This window comes from Plectropomus leopardus, chromosome 5 (genome assembly GCF_026936395.1).
Source record: "Plectropomus leopardus strain MGB_pleo_1.0 chromosome 5, ASM2693639v1, whole genome shotgun sequence".
NCBI lineage: Eukaryota > Metazoa > Chordata > Actinopteri > Perciformes > Serranidae > Plectropomus > Plectropomus leopardus.
In genome coordinates this window covers 29,476,794-29,498,789 of record NC_142180.1, presented here as the reverse complement: position 1 = coordinate 29,498,789, position 21,996 = coordinate 29,476,794, and the positions used below count along the sequence as shown (strand labels likewise).

Sequence of the window (21,996 nt, the reverse complement as noted above, 5' to 3'; positions counted from 1 at the left end):
TGCCTCCCCGACCTCCACCCACCTCTGATGAAGTTCTGCTCGGCCAGGCTGTGGATACTAGCCAGGTGTCCGCTATGCTCCCTGCAGTCCTTCTCGGCGTCCTCCCAGGTGTGTCTCCGGGTGAAGTACCTGTAGCAGTGACCATGAAACTTCCTCCACGTGTGCTCGCAGCCCTCGGTGTCTGCAGGTGGACAGAGGGAGGTAATTGAAAATGACAGAGATTAGTCAATGAGAAATCCATTAGAGAAGAAAAATGCAGGCTTTTTTAATCATTAAACATCCACAGCCAACAGGTGCTAAAGAATAATAGCATTGCACCGGAAAGGAGTAGGAGGATTTACAACTATGCACTTTATATTGTTGTATTTCTTTTGTTTGCACACACAGCAAATTCCTCCAATCTTACAGCACAAGACACACATTGCTTCTTCTTCTTCTTTTGCCCTCCTTCTTCCTTTCTTTCCTCTCTACTATGTTGCTTTAAGAACCCCGTGTGACACTCCTCTCCATCTCCATCCCTCCATCTCTCTGTCTGTGTCGTCTTTTCTTTGATTTGACTTGGACTTTTAATCCACAGCAGAGGCAAGCCGGCGGTGAGACAGCTTAGACCAGTGAAAGGGCGTTTTAATCTATTCAAATGACAACAATCCTTAGAAATTGCTTCCAGTGCACAGCGCTCGCCTGGTAATTAAGCCCTGTCACAGTCCTGTCAGCACACCGACTCTCCCTCCATCCCTTCCTCCCTCTCTCCCTTCATCTCTCTCATCTATCGCCCCTCATCTGTCTTGGGGTTAGCTGTGCGACTCAGAGCTGTACATTTCAAATGTGATGCTTGTGAGGCGTGCTGGATTGTCTATGTGCAGGAAGATGTCGCTGTGCAAATGTGCATATATCTGAATGTGTGGAAATGTATGTGTAGTTGATGTGGCTCGATCTGTCAGCTAAGCCACCCCTGGTCCCCCCCGCCATCCAAACCCCCTCCTGTGCCCCCCTCTCTCGCTGCAGTGTGAGGATCAGGGAAAAGGCCTCAGCTTTTTTCCTCCAACAAATGTGAAGCGACACCAGTAAATTGCGCGCTGCAAATTGGGCCGTATGGGGCCCTGCTTAGTATGCAGAGAGATGCAGTTTTGGCCGTGAAAAGAAGAGGAAGAGAGGAGAGGAGTCCATTATGAAAGCCCCTCTACACTGTAATATGAAATAAGCACCTCGAAACCTTCATTCTGCATTGAGAAAGTAAGTGCTTTTCATACTGTTAAGCTCTCCCCCATTCACTGTGTTGTTCAGGGCTCTTTCAGGTACAATTCTGTGAAGTGCAATGACACCATTTCGACACATGCACTGCACTGGGTCTCAGCAAGACTGCCTCCTCAGGTGATCTCCTTAAGCAAGGTTTTGCAAAACTCTCTCCCTCAGTCTGCCTTGCATTGATATATTTGCTAATTTAACATGTATTTCCAAATATTCTGTCTCATAGCTCCGTGCATATAGCTCAGAAGCTGCACACGAACGTGCCTCCAAAATGACAAACTGACAGTGATGATGAGCAATGTGTAAGAAATCCCAGTGTGTTCAACATGTTAAAATGTACTTGTATCTTGTGCTAAGAAGATCAATTCTTGTCTCATGCAGTAAACATTAAGTGCTGACAGCTCCAAAATCAGATACAGACGAATGTGAAACCATTTAAACATTCACACATTCATGTTGGCTGCAGAGAGAGAGAGAGAGAGAGAGAGAGAGAGAGAGAGAGAGAGAGAGAGAGAGAGAGAGAGAGCAATGAAGAATAAAGAGAATAATGTTTGCATATATCTGGGAAATTTATGGAGGCAAGTATCTGTCCAGTTTTTATCACTCTTTGATGCTCTGGTGCAATTCAGCACTATTTGAAGCCCATCATTCATCCACTGGCCTGTCTGACATGCATTCACTCGGCGATGTGCAGCAGGTCCGAAGGAACTGGAGTCCTAAATATATAAGATATATATCCCACTGTTACAGTGAGTCACAGTAAAATGTTCACTGAAAATGCATTTCAGTTGTTCAAGTGAGATACAACTATAGGAGAAGCCATTAAAAATTTATAATGGACCCCTTGTCTGGAATGATTCCTTACTGCAGCATTGTTTGTTCAATTCCCTTTTTTATAAACGTTAAAAAGAAATTAAAATCCTTTTGTAACTTTAACCAAAGGGCTTTTGTAGCTTAAACGTAAGCAGGCTGTTCTCACAAACTGTACGTTTTCCTACGAAAATTAATGTACCCAAATCTGTAAATATTCCACGTATTTGAAAGGCTGCGATCACGTCCAGACTTTATCCTCGAGACTTCCACCTGGAGATGGGCGTTATGAACTGCGTGAACTTTGAGTCACTTTAAGGTTTGCCCTCGCCATGTTTGTCTTTCTAAACCTAACCTCCATACCTGCGTGTTACATTACATTACATGTCTGTATGTTAAGGACGTCATTATCAAAGTCATTATCAGTTCCAATGATATCTTATGAACTGCTGTGCATGCATTTTTGAAGGATATCATACGACCTGTTCAAGAGAATATGATGACCTAAGAAAGGAGTCTGGATGTGAAGCTTCTGAACATAATGCAGGCTGCTCTGACGTTGCCACAATAACATCATTTAAAAAGCAATTTAGTAACATACACATGCAATTTCAAGAAGACTGTCAGCACTGAAAACTGTTCAGTGCTGACAGATGGCTGCTCATTTACTTCTTTTTTTTTTTTTTTACTTGTTTGATTTAGATACTTTAAATCAAAATATACAGGCAAAGAGTTAGCATGGCTGCTTGTTCATAACAAATTTAGCTTATTTTGTTTTGTAGAAGAAAAATCTTTACATTTCGCAATGTTAGGTATCCAGAATGTATCTTTCAGTACCTGCTGTACTTTCATACTGATATTTAAACATTTCAAATGATATCTAATTGAGTAAAAATGTGTTGACTGATGTGAGGAGACTAATGGCTTACTCTTAACAACTGCAAAAGAGGCTCCTACATGCACAAGACACGGATCAAATAATACTCACAAATAATTCGGAGCATTTCTTTACATATGAAATGAGGATTATCACACCACAGACATTTTGGGAACATGAATCCATGTCAGTCACATAGAAATATGACAAAACTGACACAAAAAAACACTCCTGTCATTCATTTGATTACACTGAATTTACAGAGTACTTACAAATGTGTTTAGTACAAATCTGTCATACACAGAAAATACAGTAGTAAAACACCACCTTGATGTTTTAATTTAATACTGCTACTACTAAAGTACAGTATAACTTTTAGAAAATGCATGTTGAAAGTAACAAGCACTTGATCATACACCCTATATTTTAAAGAAAATGTTGGCATTGTACATTTCTGCAAACCACATATATCTCACATTTGTACATCTAACACATGTCATATCAAAGTTTCTCAAACGCAGCACTTCTGATTACGTGTGTGAGCTGAATTTGTCATTGAGAGGTGAAGATCATGGTGCATGGTGTGAGACCTGGGTGAAACGCCAGGCTGCAGATCACAGTTTGGGACAACAAACAATAAAACGTGTTATTTTTTAACGAGACATCAGTGGCAGTTCCAGCTGTGATTTTGCCCTCAAAACCAGGTATTTGAAGCAAAGGTGTGATCTTCTCTTAACCATAACCGAGTAGTTTTTGTGTCTAGAAATAACCACACATTAACCACAGCAATGTTGAAGAACAAAGAAACATAAGACTTTCAACATATCTGCCACATAATAATGTACAAATGTTGCATATCCATTGTTTACAGAAATGTACAATGCCAACATTTATTCCAGTGATTGGGCTGCATGTCTTCTCAGCAGTGTTAGTTGCTCTGATGATTTCTATGAATGTAAATGTGAGGAATTGCTTCATTACTTTGCCTGCTCAAGTTTCTCCTGCCTGGTTGTCTGAGGATTGAATCTGATGACCACAAAACACGCTAATGACATGAAATCCAATTAGCCACTTTAACCTTTTCAGCCTCCTCTGGGTGGCTCATTGGCTCCTTGATTCACACTTTTGCCGTCATTGCAACATAAACGTGGGTTTTAACTTTTGTGTGCCTGCCCTCTTCATTTTGTAACAGATTTCTTTTCACAATGCACAGTGGGGAACGCTAATCTACTCATTCTCCTGAATGTGAGCACAGTGTGTGGAGATTATGCCGGGGTCATCTCAATCGCTTGATACAGAGAAATGGATACATATTAGTGAAGTTTAGCAAAAATGGTTTCATTCAAAACTTTTCCATTTCTTGGAGATGAGTGGAAAATTCTTCAATGCATAAACTCAGCCGACACTAGGAAGGTTACCCTAAAAAATAATCTAAAATGAGGAAGATCATGGATTTAAGAAAAGCGACTGGGAAAGGGACAAATGCATTCCTAAGAATGTCAGTGTTAATATTCTTATTGATTACCTGTGAAAGATCTCTTATTACAGGTTAAGTTCATAACATTCTTTATAATATTAAGCTTATGGAGGACCACAATTAACCTGTCACTCTGCAGGAACCACTTATAACTATCCATAATTCAAACAATCTCTGTCTTTCACTGCGCCTTGTTCCATCCAGATTGTAGCCCTTTTTTATACCCTAGCTCAGCTTGACTTGGTTTGACTTGGCGTGTCCACCCGGCACGGAAGGCATTTGCATCTCCAAACAAAAGAGCTACTGTTGTCGGAGTTTATGAGAATGTTTTCAGCACTGCATAAATGGACACCAGATGCCCATCTCCTCCAAGTTGCTTTAAATTTCTTAGAATCATAGTGCTATTGGAGCACACCAAAATAACACTCCGATTGCAACTCTAACACATTTTCTCAGGACCGGAACATCCAATCATCAAATCATCAAGATTATTTAATATCATAAGCCAATAAAAACAAATGAAATGGTTAAAGTTGTCGTATCAATATTTAAAGGGTGTTTGATTTATGCATTGAGTAAAATGCAAGAAAACATTCCACCTTAAAAGTTTCTGACAGCCTTTGAGCAGCACAGTAAATCTTTTTTTTTTGCATGCATATGAAAAAGACATCATTCTTCGAGAGTTTCTTTATTTTCGTTACAAATAATGATGAAGAAGCCCATCTAAAGCTACTGCAACACAGTTGGAGGCTGTTAAGTGCGCTCTGGCCTGACTTTGGAGCTGATCCATCTTTGGTAGAATCGGCACAACCCAGCTTGTTTAAACTATGGACTACAAAATAATGATCTTAGCAACTGTTACGTCATCCATTGGTTTTTGGACTGAAGTCTTTTGTTCAGCTTTTTGGCTATCGCCATCTTGGTGTTTTGGAGCCAGAAGTCAGCATATTTGGCTGAGTGGTTGGAGCTGTGGATGACTGAAGGGTGGATCTGACTCATAGACTGTAGCGACGCCTCCAAGACAGCCTGCCATTCAAAGGCTATGACCTTAAATACACGTAACTTTTGGCTTTATGTAATGTAAATAGGTGCTTTATATAAAAACTCCCACCTTGTACAGTTTTTGTGAATATTAAAATTAGCTATGGAGGGGAGAAAAGGCTTTTTGCTGCAGGCTGTAAACATTTCTACCGAAAAGTTGAGCATTCAAATACTGGAAATCTACATGGATTTACTCGCCCCTGGAGCCAGTCTCAAGTGGCCGTTAAAAGAACTGCAGTTTTTGTCATTTCCACAGTGGCTTCATTTTTCAGCCCAGGAGGTTGCCGCTTGATTTAAAGTGGAAAGGCAAATCTATGTGGCATTGTTTGACTCGGGGCAGTCAGAAATGCCAATGGAAAACGACTACTTGATTTTGGCTCTAATAAAAGGGCAATCCTTTTTCTAACTCATTAATTTAGCATTAAGCCTTGTGTGGATTTTAATGTGGAAATATGGTGTTAGTATTAGAACACTAGTGACCGGTGTAGGTTGTTTGTTCCAATACCAAGAAATAAGTCTTATGATCCACATGACTCTCATTAAAGATAATTTTCTCCCAGGTGAGCGGCAGCATTAGAATCAGCGTTTTGCAGCTCACTCCTCCCTTTTGCACAGACCGTGTGCTTCTAAACACAGATTAGTAAATTAGCATTAAGCACAACGATGTTACGACTGTTATCACTGGTCTCATGGGACCAAAAATCAGTCACTGCTGCTGTCATTTTCTTTTGCTGACTACTAACTTTACTCCGTCATCAGAGCTGGAAGCTGCCTGCACAAAATGTTTGCCACATGGCAGCTGGTGCATTGTTTTAGTTTTGGGAGAGGGTCCAGTTTGGCTCATGATGGTGGACGATGGGTTATTATCTCCAGGAACAGGGACAGGACAGTCAGGGTAGGTGTCACACAGACAGAAATAGACACCCATAAATATGCACGTTTATAAATTAAACATACCTGCCTTCATAGAGTCCGCAGCGAGTCTGTTCTGCATGTATAAGGCTAACGCAGGCCTCATTCAAGCCATTTAACCAGGAAGTACACACAAAAGTGCAGACTTGGTGTCATGTCTACTCTGGATTTACAAACGCATCTAAAAAAATTCAATGTCCAAAGAAGACAATGAATTAAAGACAAACCAAGTGCATCAAACAGAGTAAGAGTGGGAGGACAGAAAAGAGAGACAGAGTAAGAAAGTGAAAGAGTCAGAAGCAGAGAGAGAGAAAGAAAAGCAGAGATGAAAAGTAAACAGGCATGTTTTCTCCCCCTCAGATCTTCAACCTAGTCTCTGCTGATTTCTTCTCCCACTCGCTGACAGGGAGGCTCAAAGCCCGACATCACATCAACCTCTTCAAATATTTAGACATTACTCAAGTCGTCTTCTTTTTCCCGTTTTCCCTCTGTCAGGCGGGGAGGAAGAGGCAGGGGGTATGTTTCAGCGATTAATATTCTCACAGACTTTAGTGAACGGCAGTTAGGAAATAAAAGGCCATACACTTCCAGCTGACTGATTGGCTCGTTTATCCACATCACCAAGTGATATTTCCACTGCTTCGCTTTTTTAGATCTGCTGAACGATGAAACGGGTGAAATGTGTGTTTGCACGTGTGTGTGTGTGTGTGTGTGTGTGCTGCCATTATGCCTTCTCCCCGTGTGACTCTTTGAAGGCTGACAGCTCAGCGTGCCATTTGCAAGAGGGCAGATGACAGCAGTCCAGAGAGAGAGAGGAAGTCAGAGTGAGCGTGAGAGAAAGAGAGAGAGAGATGAGGAGGAATCTGCTGATATCCAGTGACAAAGGTGAGAATGTGAGAAGAATGTGAGAGCGGCTGTGAAATTATTAATGGCTGTTACAAGTGCAGTGTTGATTAATGGAACATCTTAATAGTGTGATTCTCACAATTAAGAATAATGGATGTTACAGTAAAACAGCCACAGAGCACAACATGAATGACTGATGCCAGCCTGAAGGCTCATTCTGCATAATTAGCCCACAGACGTGTCTTTGCAGATTAATGCTGATGGAGGAGGCAGAGGTAAAAGTGAGAACAGCGCGGGCCTGCACAGTAAAACAGCAACAAGTCCAGTTTGTACAAACAGACACAGTGTGTAATTCATGCAAAGTGGCAATTGACATTTTTGTATTTTCATTCAAGGGCCTGAACAGATGTATAAAGGGGGGAAGTTTTGAGCTTTTAACACCTAATTTCCTACATTCTGGTCAATATTTATGCACAGATTTGAGGTAGAAATGTCTTTAATTTGGTCAAAATAAAAGTCTTCTGCTACTTTTATGATTATTGGATTGGTGGGAGGGGGCTGTGCTATGTGCTCTTGGTTGTCAGCCGTCCAATGGTATATAATACATAATTCAATTAAGATACTTTTTTTTACTTACTTACTTTTTTTTTTAATCTGAATGAATGCTGAGTCATATAAAATATCATATATATATATAATTTCTGATCAAACTTGCCAGATGTTTTTTTTTTTTCAAACTTTCAAACTCCGTTCAAACATAATTTCAGATAGCTGGCAGACATGAGGGGAGAGACAAAACACAGGGAGAAAGTTGGAAACACGTACGTGATGGTAAACAAAATGTTGTTGTTCCCTGTGGCTGAAACGCAGGTAAAGTTCCTAAGTTTCAAAAAAAGGTGGCAAAAACTTCCTGTAGTGGAAATAGCCATAGAACAACTGTTAATGAAAGACAAAAGGAAGTGTGATAGTACAAGCCCGGCTTATTAACTTTGCAATCAGAGAGCAAAGAGTTTTCTTGGGAATATCAGAGAGAGGAAGTACAGAAGCGTGCTAAACCTCTAGCACAGCTCAAAGAAGTGTTTCACGCCGCTCCATCAGAAATGTTCATTAATGCACAGCAGAGGAACACAGACTCTCCTCTCTCCCTCCATCTCTTCCTCTCTTTTCATCTATTGTAACACCTGCTCTGATGCTTCCTCTCTCCCTTTTCTCCACTGTACCTTTTCTTTCTGCCTGAACTTCCTTCCACACAGCAGAAGAGAATGACAGTTGCTTCAGGAACATTGTCTAATTAAGCACCTTGAATGAGAATAAATTACCCCTTCATCTCTCCAGCTTTCCTGTTTGGAGTGAGAAAAAGTGTTGAGCACAATAGCATATGGAGCTAGACGACGCTGTTCTTCCATTCAAGTAACCTCTGCCAGGCTTAGGCAAAACTTCAGGGATATTTTTATGTGTGCACCTGAGTTTCTGTCTGTGTCTCTCTTTTCGGGAGACTGTTGTGAGTGAGCCAAACCAACAGGCTCCCTCTCTTCTCAGTCTTGGCACGTGTCCCTCTCGACATGTTATTTGAATGCATGAATCTTCATTAGCAATAATAGCTTCTAAAGACCCGGAGGATGCACAAAAATTAATTTTGAGCCGAGCTCTCTGCTGAGTGGCCAGTTTAGGCAGCTGCAGCAGTCGGGGACGGAGCAGAGAAGCATCACAGCTTCCTCTCAGCCGCTCAGTCAACTCTGAAAGCCGATGCTGAGTCACTAAACCACCCACGCCAAGAACAATGATATAAAAAAAAGAAGGAAAAAACAAACAAACAAAGAGCCAGGGACTATCAGACATCAAACAGCTGCTTGTAGATCACAAGTTCAGCCAAAGTGCTCAGTGTACTGTGGCTTAACAAGAGTGGAGAGAGGAGATAAGCTTGGAGTGACATATCTAATTGACCAATGGGATTTTAAGAATGAACATCTCTCTGGCACAGAAGCAATGGCTTGATAAGTGCAGAGAGATTGACACTGATGATGGTCAAAACCCAGGCTGAACCCAGATCATTAGAAACCTCTATATCAAGCAAAAGTACCATAAATGACAGAGGCATACATGTGATACGATCACATGCTACTACAGGATATCCCTCTTCAAAAAATTCAGTTACCTTAAATGTATATTTAAAATCTAGGTAAAATGAAATAATATCACTGTCTGTCACTATATTTGAGCTTCTACTTGACCAAACTTTGGTGCACACTAAATTAGGAAATTAAATGAAGGAGTTATCACTGAAACTCTGAAAGCTGCAACAATGTCACAGATGGATGATGACATGATCGGGGCAACAATGACACATATGCTTAATGAACCACCTGAATTGGGCTGGACCTGCAACTTTATGCATTACAGTGGCATGATTATCAGGACTGAGGACTGAAACAAAGACAGAGTCTGCATGCTTAGTTTGAGAGAGTGTGTAAGGCAGACTTTTGCATAAAATGTTTCCATATTAACAAGTAGTATTAATATCTAACTGTGCTTTATCACTTTTTGACCGACTTGTGAGAACCTGTGATATTTATATGACGTAACAAGTAAATAAAATCTAAAACTAAACAGCTCAGTGCATGTGAGCAGATATTGAGTCTGGACCTACTGAATCTTCACAATGGCAGCACCAAACTTGGCTGCTAAAAAGGGTACGACTTTGCTCATCTTGCAGCCTACAGGTGATGTTATAGATAAATTAGAATGTTATTTTTTGAGCCTGCAATGAATGCCATTAGCACCACTGCCATCCGCAGATAAACACATCGTCAGGCTCAGTTGTTGATGACTGACAGCCACAAAGGCATTGTCCATCAGCCAACCCACACTAAAACCCAGCCCCTTCACCAGACAAGAATGCCAGCACTGGACAACTCTGCAAATAAAACAACAACAGTGCTTTTTGTTTTCTGCATATGAAAATAACTAAATGGTTAAAAAAAGATTTAGCATTGCCCTCAGTTCAATAGAGGTATAAAAATCGATGCAGCAGAACCAGAGATATAAACTTTTTCAGTCCTTGCATCCCTTCTCCTTGACAAAACCCGCTGCCTACATTACCCACAATACAATAATTCCTTATAATTCCTTGCTCAAGAGATGAGAAGCTACGAAAGTCCGGTAAGTTTTCAGACTTGTGCCTCTATTGTTAAAAAGAGCTTTATGAAACATTTTTTTCATATATGAAGTAGTTATCTCAGTAAACTTCCCCTTTAAAATGAGGGAAGAATTATGGTTATGAAAAATGAGCTATGATTGAGATATAGTTAGGGTTAGGCACGTAAAACACTCAGGTAAGGCTTAAATTTTGTGGTAATGGTTCATAAAAAAGTGAAGTTGATTAGGGCACGCCAATCTCCAATCTCCTGCAAAGTCAGACATGCCCTAAATGACAGATGTGTCATGCACAAGTACTGAACAGTTGGACCCAAACCATGAATTTTTCAATGTGGAAGCACTTCCGAGATTCAAAATTACTAGTAAATTATCTTCACTGTAAGAACATACGTTAGAGACAAGGTAGAATAGGAGGTCAGACAGAAAGTGCACAGTGACGGAGTGACTGCATCTGGAGCTTTCTGAAGCACCGCTGTTCGTCAGCTCAGCCTGCTCTCCTCCTCATTAGTCTCAGTGTGTAGACTACACCGTATTGTCTGCTGCCTGCTTCCAATCTGCAGCACTGGTGTTGCTGTTGGCGTCTACGTACTCAAAAGTCTTCCTATCTGTCTGCCCCAGATTCACCCGCCGTCCTCTTTGGGGGGAAGTTGTGCTCTACTTTTCTTTAGGTTTCCTGTAAGGCTGTCTAGTTTTTGTTTTCCTGTCAAATGACTACTGTGCGTCTGAGCGTGCGTGTGTATGTGTGTGTGTGTGTGCCAACAGTATCTCCTCACAGTAGAATGAGTAAGCCATCCTGCCTGGAACACTGGGACTTATACAGGATTTATATTGGTTTCAATGGACAGCTGTGGTGGATAATGGTCCCACTGCACTTCAGCAACACGCTTCTCGGCCAAACTCATCAGCATGCTCGCCTGTGTGTGTGTTTGCTTCTGTAAATTCAACCAGTCGCCAGTCACACTTGCCTGTAACAGGGGGAAACTGGGGAATGTAGCCCTTTTTTCCCCAAAGGTCAAATGAAAATGAATAAATATTAATGTTGATGTATGGGATCAGGGTGGAGAAGATGGATGACGTGCTGTGAGTTTAGGGTGAGAGCGAACACATTCCTCACACGAAGCAGCAGCCTTGGGATTAATTAGCTCCACAACCCCTTTAACGCAAGCTTCCTCTTTCCAATTTGTAGATTATTAGTTCTGTTAGGAAACAGAGGGGGAGGATTATTGTTTTATTTAGCGGGTTGTTTTGTAACTACGAGTTCTTGCACAACGCTTTAGGTTCAGTTTCGGAAGTGTTTGACTGGCGTCTGAGCTGCTGCTGAATAAACATGGAGGGAAAAAAATCGTTTGATAATTGCAGGGTAAAAGGTAGATGGAGTTTTGCTTGTTTGCATGTGTGGCAAATAATGTATTAGTGTGCCACCAAAGTAGAAAAGAAACAGAGCAAATGGGGATGTTTGTGTGTGCTTATGTACTTCTATTTCTGTGAGGACAAATGTAAGTTGTAAACTGTGAGAAGTGAGGAATATTTGGGGAAGTGGGGACATTTTGGCAGGTCCTCGTGTCTTCAAACAGCTCTTTGAGGGTTAAGACTCAGGTTTAGGGCTGGGATTAGGCTTGTAGTTGTGATGGCTATGGTTGAAGCATGCATTATGTCAATGAGGGTCCTCACAAGAAAACATATGCGAATGTCTGGCTGTGTGAAGGTCTGTTAGCTGAAAGAGCTCAAACTTCACAGCTTCAAGAAATGTTAAAGCATCGCACAAACACACACAGATGCACTCACATAGTGCCACAAAGAGATACACACACAAACACACTCTCAGGGAGTGACAAAACGTCCTGCGGTGCACCGGAGATGAGAGGCACAAAAAGATGCAAGGAGTGCAGGGAGTGACAGCAGAAAGGTACGAAGAGAAAAGAGAGAAAAAAAGGAAGACAACATGAAACAGAGGTGTCTACAGTAGTGGAATAGCAAAGTAACAAATCCACACTCTTACACATGCACATTATGTCGTTTTTCTCCCTAGAAAGACGGAGGGAAACGAATTGGGAAGTGAACGATGGATAAAAAAGACAGACTGGGGGAATGGAGCTGATGAGAAGAAACCAGCTAATGCTTCCTCCGTCACTTTTCACTTCAGTCAGGCTGAGAAAGATTTGGTTTCTGCCTCCACTGATTAGGCTGCGAGCCAAAAAAACGGCAGGACGGGCTCAACAATCAGTCTCAGTGCAGGGATGAGAGGAGAGGGAAACAACTGACTGACGTCTCTGTTACTTTAATCACAGCTGTCTTTTCTTTTCAACAAATATCCATTTATTTTTGATAAAGAACTGCTGAGAAACTAACTGAAGGAGGAAGGATTGGTTTGTTTCTCACATAAAGGATTATAGTAAAATATGAACTAGAGTTGTATACCACCATGAACCAGTTACATTGCAAGTACAGTTTTTAACCATGCCTTTGAAAACGTGGCAATGTGGATTTATCATATTATTTTTTCAGACATTTGCGTGAAACATTAGTGATCTGACCTTTGATCCTTGTACCAAAATCATATAATTTCATTTTTGAGTCCAAGTGGACATTGTACCAAATTGTACATTTGTACCAAAAAAATCCACGAAGGTGTTCTTGGGATATCAATATTCAAGAGAATGAGACACATGAGGTCACAGTGCACTTGACCTTTGACCTTTGTACACCAAAATATTATCAGTCCATTTTTGAGTTCAAGTGGACATTTGTACCAAATTTGAAATAAATCCTTGAAGGTGTTACCACGTTATCACGTTGATATCACTTCAAGAGGATGATACTAATGAGGTCACATTGACCTTGACCTTTGACCACCAAGTTCTTATGAGTCCATTCTTGAGTCTAAATGGATTTTTCCAGTATTTCCTAACACATCACGACAACCCAAAAACGTAATGACTCCAGTCATGGCTGTCACGAAGGCATATAAATGCTGAAAACTTTATTAATGACAAAAGAATATCACCAGTTTCTAAAGCTCTTGAGTTTCAATTACAGACAAAAACTGCTGTAAATCATCTTCCACACCAACAACAACAAACAAAACCTGAAAAATTGCAAAAATTGCAGAATGAAAAGCCATTTCCTCCTCTCGCTCTCTCAGTGCATCTGCTGGAGGACTTCAGCCCCGTCAACTCACAATTATTGACTCTCAGAGGGGATCACCATGGTAACAGGCCAGAGGGAGCCAACAGCGGACCAGATCCGCCCAGCATCTGTGGCTCATAACGCATACACCTGGACATGCACACACGCACATCCAAGAACACACAGCAAATGAGACGGAGCAAACCCGGCCACTTTAGTGAGACAGGGACCAATTGGATGACATTTAAATGGATGGAAGCCTCGGCGGAACGAATGAGTTCATTTCCAGCGTTCGTGTCACGGTTCTGACCCCCCCTCTGGATATCAAACTGAGATCATAGCGAAATGGCAGAGCGACGCCTGTTGCGAATTGTACTTTTCACAGCTGAATCTTATATTTCTGCGAGCGCCGGGCAGCAAGAGATAAAAGTGACAGGAAAACAGAGACTTTAGATTTACACAATCAGACCTGCTGCTCCCAATCAGGCGTTAAGGCAGCGGCGCAGCAGGAGAGGAAATGTACGCACGGCTTCAGTGCATGTCAAATGAGAGGTGCACTCTGTACGTGTGTGTGTGTGTGTGTGTTTGGAAAGAAAAACACCTGATAGGGTATACATGTAATACAAAAGGCTGGTAATATCAAAACCTGAGATTTTGATTGATGAAATGTTTCTACTTCTACACTTCAATCATCTGCCTTGATTTAAAAAAGCTTTACATTTAAGGTACGATTTAAACTGCCTGAAATACGGCTGAAAACAGCACCGCATTCGAATTCATATACTGCACAGTGTCTCTGGCTTTTTTTATTTTTGTGTTTATGTATGATCTGCACCACAGGAAGGCATGAATATTAAAGAGGCAACCATGACCGCAGGGAAATTACAGAAAGCCGATACCAGAGTTACATTTGCTGTGGTGAAAGATCAAAAAGAGTTGCTAAGAGTTAACGAGTATCTGAAATACTGTAAGATTAAACTGGCACTCAAATGATTTAGTATTGCACTTCAGTAAAGTTCGTGGACTTTTTCAGAATCCTCTTGTGACTCCTCGTATTTATCTACCAACATTTAAAGTGGGCCAGACCCCGAGCGACTCTTTTACCCTAGGACGGTGAAGACGTCACCTGCCCTACTCTGCCTGAGGGCCCGTACTCCTACTTTTTGTGGCCCTCAAATCTATTGTTTACAATATAGACATGCAGAAGGTGCGCTCAAAGGCAAGAGTGACGCCATGGCAATGAGCAAGCGTTCCCAAGTGCCTGTTTTCCAGAGCGATAGCTGCCCCCTGAAATAAACCAACACATTGTCTTCCCAACTCAACAAATATCGCTGCTTGGTCAGTGCTGTTCAGATCTACATGTAACGCACTAGGTTTCCTCCTGCGTTGTTTGTTGACGTTCAGTGAAGGCGTGTACATTTCTGTTTGTTAAATGCATTGTGTCTTTTCAAAATACACTTCCGTTTTCACAGGAAATGTACAGTTTTAACCTGATAGATGTGCACAGTCTTTTTCAAAATAAACGTACAACCTCAGTAACATCTCATATTTATATTTAAACTGTGGGGTTTGCTGGACACATCCATCCTATGGAGACTTTTCCAGCTGCTTATATTACTGCATCATACAGCGTTTCAAACTGATGCTGTCCAGCAATGTACCATCCTGCCACAACAAGTGCTGTATAGCAGACCATCAGTGTATCAGACTGCCTGAAAAGTTGCTGTTCGATATGGGAACAGGTTGGATAAGCAAAGTTAAACTTTTGCAATGCAGCAATGTGCACTGCATGTCATGGGAACAACCAATCACAGACACCACATATATTTCTTTTGAGCCTAATACACATTTTAAAGAGCACACCTGGAAGAGGCTCCAAACTTCTGATTTCAGAGGTCAAAAGTTGCTGTATGTGTCCTGGTCCTTACTCTGCCTCTGATTGGTTTATCCCAACATTCTTACCCTAACCGATCAATCTCCTTTTGCCGTAACCTAACCAATCCAACAAACAAACACAACATGTATCAGCCAATCAGAGGGAGGATAGGGTGGGTCATGCCTTTGCTATCCTAGGACAAAATAAATAAATTGTGACGTCCAGGCTGAGTTAGAGAGTTTAGCATTAGATGCATAAGGATGTAAACAAAGGTGATGAAAGGATAAGCGTTTTCACGAGTCACCTCCAGCAGAGGTGTCACAGTATAAGTGATATGTGTTGGTGAATGCTGGTTTGATCCAAACTACTGATGCTCAGCCAACAAACCTGTGCACACAAAGCAAAGTCAAAATATCTGGAAGAGCTTGCCAAACCTATTTTAGTTTTACAATATTCTGCTTTAGTCTGCTGCTTCTCTCTTTACTCTCTCCTCTCTCCATCGATTGCTCTGCCCTCAAAGTCCCACAACAGATCTGTAAAAAGCAGGGCGTGACTCCGGGAGCCAGACACATATAAAAAAAAATAAAAAAAAGACAGACACTCAAAGTCACAACTCTTCTGAGAGCTGAGGTCAAAGGTCACGCTGGACCAGTGGAGTCAAACTCACTTTTATGTAATTCAGAGCAGATTCCTAAATTTCCCTCCTCCTCTCCCTCGTTGTCTCACTCATCCTCTTAAAATGTCTTCTTAAATCTCACACTCTCTTCATCTCTCCAGCTGTCTTTCTTCATTTTTAGGGCTAAATTTTTAATTGTGCTATTTTAAATCTTATGTTTTAAGAGATGTAGAGCATTGATGGTTAAAAAGGAAAATCTAAACTCATACATTTGTTGAATTACCACCTTATTCGTGTGAACTTATTATATATTTGTGTTTTTTCTATCTGGGAATTCATTGTTCATTTTTAATAATGAAAAACTAAAAAAAGCTGAAAATCACATCAGGAAAAATAAATAATTATGGTGAAAATCTGATTTTTAAAAACACCCTTAAGGTAAGCAACAATTTCACAGTTTAGCCATTTCATCAGTTAATCTGGCACATAAGAGGCAGCTTATCTCATTACTGCAATGTGTATTTCTAGAAGTGTTTTCTCAACTGTCAGTATCAAAAAGCCTTGTTTACTTGGGGCAAAAAAAAAAAAATCCACAAAACTCCTCTGAATTTGTGAAGAACACAAATATGGTTGTAACTAATGTACACATGTATTACATACAATTTCATGCCAAAATCTAATTTTTCTTTCTTTCTTTTCTTTGAAAATGTTCTCTGAAGTTTGTACATGTTGTCATGTTTTCCCAGTGAATTTCCCAGTGAAATTTTGGATATTTTGGAACCCAAAATATCGATAAGCATTAGGGGATCGTCTAGGACCAGGGCACTGTAGTGCTTAAATTCTAGTTGAGACATTTCAGTTAGGTTAAGTCCGCTTTGTTTTAGGTCACAACACCGTCTTTCTCATTTTCTTTACCTTTTCCTTTCTTGTTTTCTAAGGACGTCTCATTTTATGGTTTATTAATGTGAAACAGAAAAAGTACGGTTATGTACAAGTGTAATGCAAAGTATTTAGCAGGGTTACACATTTATCTATCTATATATGTGTGTGTGTATACCTCATTTTGTTATACTAATACACATATGTTTATGTTTCTTCAAAAATCACTAAAACAATGTTAAAAAAATAGGAAAATTTCATTAAAATCTGCAAAAAAACTCACACACCCTAATGTATACAGCAGCAGCTTGTTTAACTCTGCATTGTTTTCCACTGACATGTCGGCCATGTTTTCTCGTAAGATACAGTTTGTGAGCAGCCTCCTTTGCGGCCTCCTTCTCACAGGGGAATTCCCATAATGAGAGAAGAAACCAGCTGGACGCAGGTGTCCTGTATAAACCTGATACATTATTCCAAAGGGCTTTCCTCTCCGTCATCCTCCACCTCTTTGTCTACACTCGCATCCTCTTCCTCCCACTTCCACTGCCTCCTGACTCCATTTATACACCCTCATTAACTCCATCTTCCTCAACCACGTTGTTTTCTCTGCACCTCTGTCTCCACATCCTAACATCATCTCCTGTGCCACCTCCTCATGCTCATCTCCCTTCCCCCTCTTTATCTCCATCCTGCTCCCTCCACTGTCACATCATCTTGCTTCTCTACCTTCTTTGTCTCATCCCTCTCTGCCTCGTCTTCCCCCTTTATCCATTTTTGCCATCTGCTCCTTCTACGTTCAATCATTTCCTCCATCCTCAGTCAATCTATGTCTCCCCATTTTCTTCTCCCTCTTTCTCCACACTTCCACAAAACACATGCCATTGTTGAGAGAAATGAGGAAAGCAGAGTTTTCATCCACATTGTTACCTTTCTCACAAGTAGCTCCCCCGTAGCTGGGCAGACAAAGACACACAAAGGAGTTGATCTCATCGATGCAGGTTCCTCCGTTCTGGCATGGATTAGACTGGCAGTCGTCAATGTCTAGAAAGAGAGAAAGGGGGAGAGAGACAAAAAGGGGGTGAGTCAGGCTTGGTGCAAACATACACACGCTCACACACACGCTCAAAGCACTTTGGAAACGGCTACTTTTTAAACTACCTTCCACAGCTTTTCACCGAACAAACCCCTGAGAGATCAAACTTTTGGAGAGATTAGAGGTGTTTCTGTGAAAGTTATAATTAAAGCGAATTGATTGAACTTCATCAGCAAGCGGTTTGGGATGCACTGAAGCGCATGATGCTAATTGCAATGTGTTTGCAGGACGTGCTGCAGTTCTGCAATAGTGAGGCAGAGTACGGAGCAGGGAGGAAGGTAGAGAAAGAGAGAGAGAGAGAGATGTGGAGATAAGAGACAGAAAGACATTCAGTCAGATGAGCCCCCATCTTCAACAACAATACTGCCCACACTGGCTACATTAACATGTTTACCAGTATTCCCCATTTATCCTGAATATGACAATATTCTGAAATTTGATGTGGGTCATATAAACTGCACACTCCATTTAAATAATTCTGAATTAGGCCATTTCACAAATTTAGCATTTTCCAATTAAGACAAGTGGGATTTGTTGGTATTATTCAGATTTTAGGAGCATTTTTTGGGCATCTATACAGCCAATTCGTCTCAACGGGGGTTTTTACTGCAGTTGGAGACACAGGGCCTCTTATCTGCTTATGGTCGGCTCTGTGTGTTGTCATGGATACATGGTACTTAAAGCAAATCGTCAAGCAAAGAAAAATACACATTTTTTCCAGTTGGAAGAAGAAACACATCTACTTTGAAAGATTATGAAAGACTTGGATATCAACAGGTTTTTGGATATGCGCAAATATCGCAGCACCAACCTTTTCAAGAAGGTGAAGGAAGGGAAAGAGGGAGTCCGACAAGTGCACTACCACCCGCGAGTGTTAGTGAAGTATTCATCTTCGTTAACCATGTTTAGATCTTAGAAGGAATACTGTTTTTTTTGGAATAAGGGCAAAAACTGGACTATTTTGTGCATGTTAATGTACTCACTGATTTACAAGTTGCCTTGCTAATAGCCACAAAAACTGCATGCAAATCCATTTTAATATGTGCAAAAGTGACCAAAAACAATGAAACCACTAAGTCTCTTGGATGAATTTTGAAAATCAAGTTTGGCTGTTTGTGAACACTCACATGCAAATTCACACATATGCACACACATATTTCGCAGAGGCGTCGCAGGGGTGAGAGTTTTCATTCTGTTGAAAAATGGTAACTGTATTTCTCTGGCTGGTCAGGGCCTGGGGGCAAAAATCATTAAAACTGCAGCTGGTATCCCACAATCCTCTGCCATCACAACAACTGAGCGAATCCCTTGGGCCTTGGCAAGAGGTCATGGGAGTGGAGGGGAGAAGAAGTGAATGGAGAAGAGGGGGAGGCAGGAGGAAGTCCGAAGAACGTAGAAAAATGTGGGTAGAGAAAGATGCTCAAAAACACAGAGAATAAAGGAGATGTAGTGAAAGCAAGGGGCGAGGTGATGTGAAGCCGCGACTCTGGGAAGTTGGCAAGTTTCGGGGTTGGATTACAGCAGCTTTGCAGGCAGACAGCATTTGGGGCGGAAGAGTCTGTTTGGATAAAACAGCATGACAGCTTCATAGCTGGTGCCCCGCTTTGGGCTGGCTGATATTAAAGGCTGAATTTGATGCAGGAGGTAGAGACCCCGCCAGAGGAGTCAGGATGAGATGACATTTCTGTTGGTTTAGCGTGTCGTCACATATCCATGTATAACTTCTCTGTCTGCGTGACTCATGATGGGGTGGAAAAATAAAATATAAAAACTGAATAGAACAACACAGCAGGGATACACACACACACACACACACACACACACACACACACACACACCACTAAAGGATGAGAATTTAGAGTGTGGCTCAGATGATTGTACATCAAAAGGGGGACCAATCCAAATTTTTAGGCGCAGCATTGCAAATCAATTTATATCTTTACATCACTTTATAGCTAATTTTACACACAAGGAGTACCACTCAGCCTGTGAAAACAGTTGCATGTCTTTAGTGGCTTTAGATAGAAAATAAAGTACAAAAAAAAATAAAATCATAGTGATGTCATTAGGGTTATCTTAGCTTGAGCTTGACAGTTTGATTTTTTTTTTTTTACAGAAGTCTAAATTTAAATTGGAGGTATGGGCATTTAGGAGGATTCATAGTTGCACATTGGCTCTGAGCATTTATACGTTCGATGGTGCGTCTGCCATTACACCCTCAAAACACTAGTTGGCGGTGATGTCTCCATAACCGCTGTAGAGTTTTTGTGAAGTAGTAGTTCAGCTAGCACACATAAAACAAACATCAACAGACAAAACAATTGTCTTGTGCTAGACATGTGTTTCCTGCATATATGTCCAACAGGCTAACATTATTAGCACACAACATAACATTTTACATACATAAATTAGCCCGAGTGGCTCGCAGACTTTTCATGGACTTTTCCTTAATGGATTTAAATCTTACACAGGACTTAAAATTCTATTCATTTTAATTGACATTTGACATTGCATTAATTAACCTAGCAGCTGCCTTTTTCCTCTAGTAATATAAAATCTGGAACAAAAGCAACTTTTAATAAACGTAACATTACAAAATTCAGCATGTTAACGTTAGCCTATGATATTTCCCATTGTGTAAATTAGCCTAGCTGCTAGTGAACGTCCTCTACTCACATGAAAGCCGAGATGAATCTCACACAAGACTTCAAATGGTATTTTGTGCAAGCTTTATGTCTCCTCAAGGTATTGTTTGTTATGAAATAAAAGTAAATAAGAGCTTCGTTTTCATGGAGAGATATGATTTTCCGTTTGCGAAAATAGACGTGGCATAGATGCAATGCAAGTACAAACCCCACTTTCGATGGCAGGGAGGGTCAAATAAAAGATGGTATTGAATTGCATTATGGTAATTGTAGGATCAAACAGGATTCATACTAAAAATCAGGATATCTCAGCTCCCGATGCTTCAATTTTCAGTGTTTATTTATTTATCTATTTCTTGTGTGTCCCTCAGCTCTAAAAAAGTGTAACACCAAATTCATGAGTGACCCAGAGTTAAAGTTTGTTAAATGATAATGGTTCAGGGACGCATGATTGACACCAGTACAATAATTAAGAGTAAATAGTTGACTGTAAGATTACGGATAAATCCGGGGGTCACTGGCTAAGAAAGGTAGGGATGATGAATAATAATGAATTGAATGAGGTGTCCTGTACATCACAAGCCTTTGAAACAGTGTAACATATTGTTATTTGAGAACATTAAAGTTTCAATTTACTATTGTGACCCAGCAATCACCACCGAGCGAAAACATTACTCTGCAGGATTGTTGGCCAATTGTTACGGTTAACCGCCATCAAACAAGAGGCCCAGGTCTCTGAGGCGCTTTGCAGTGAAGAAAGGCCACGCTCAGTCAATGATGGTAAATGGTGTGGTGTTGAAGTTAAAGGACAAACTGAAGTATTTTAGTCCAACCAGGCATTAAGTCATAGAAACTTGTCAGAGGCAATTAAACTGCCTGCAGGAGTCAAACACATGAACAGACAATACAGAATAAAGAAGTATTTGGATGCAAATTTCAAGTACAGCTGGACAAAACAGCATAATAAGACCCAAAAAAATCCATATTTAATATGACTACATGAATACAGATCACTGAATGGATCTCTGATGAACTCTGTGTAATTAAAAAAGGATGTATGATGAGTGATAGACACTGAGAATATCCCTCTACACTGTGAACCAACAGATGAGCAGGTTGCCAGTACATCTGTTTGGAAAAAAAAACAGCTATGGGCCCTAATATGAGCCAGCATCTGGCCTCATTAAGCACTGTGGCACTCGGGTAAGGAGTGAAGGAACCCGCTGGATTTTTAGGAGCACTGGGGTCAATAAAGCACATCTCTAAACATCAGCTATTAGAGGTGCTACAATAGGCTGGTGTCAAAGGAACCAACATAGTGGTACCGTAGACCGCTGGCATACACTGACCTTCAACTGGTCAAGTTTACAGATGGTCGATGACTATATTGACAA

The 21,996-nt window shown here is 40.9% G+C and overlaps 1 protein-coding gene across 3 annotated transcripts in view; it reads right to left on the bottom strand.

Annotated features, from left to right (window-relative positions):
* ncanb (neurocan b) overlaps window positions 1-21,996 on the bottom strand; it is a 245,880-nt gene that overhangs the window by 28,966 nt on the left and 194,918 nt on the right. For all 3 annotated transcript variants that reach the window (XM_042483584.2, XM_088077889.1, XM_088077890.1), the window contains 2 exons: window positions 17,792-17,905; window positions 23-181 (listed from right to left, as the gene is read on the bottom strand). In XM_042483584.2, the coding sequence (XP_042339518.2) occupies window positions 23-181; window positions 17,792-17,905 (273 nt within the window). The remainder of the gene's footprint in view (window positions 1-22; window positions 182-17,791; window positions 17,906-21,996) is intronic.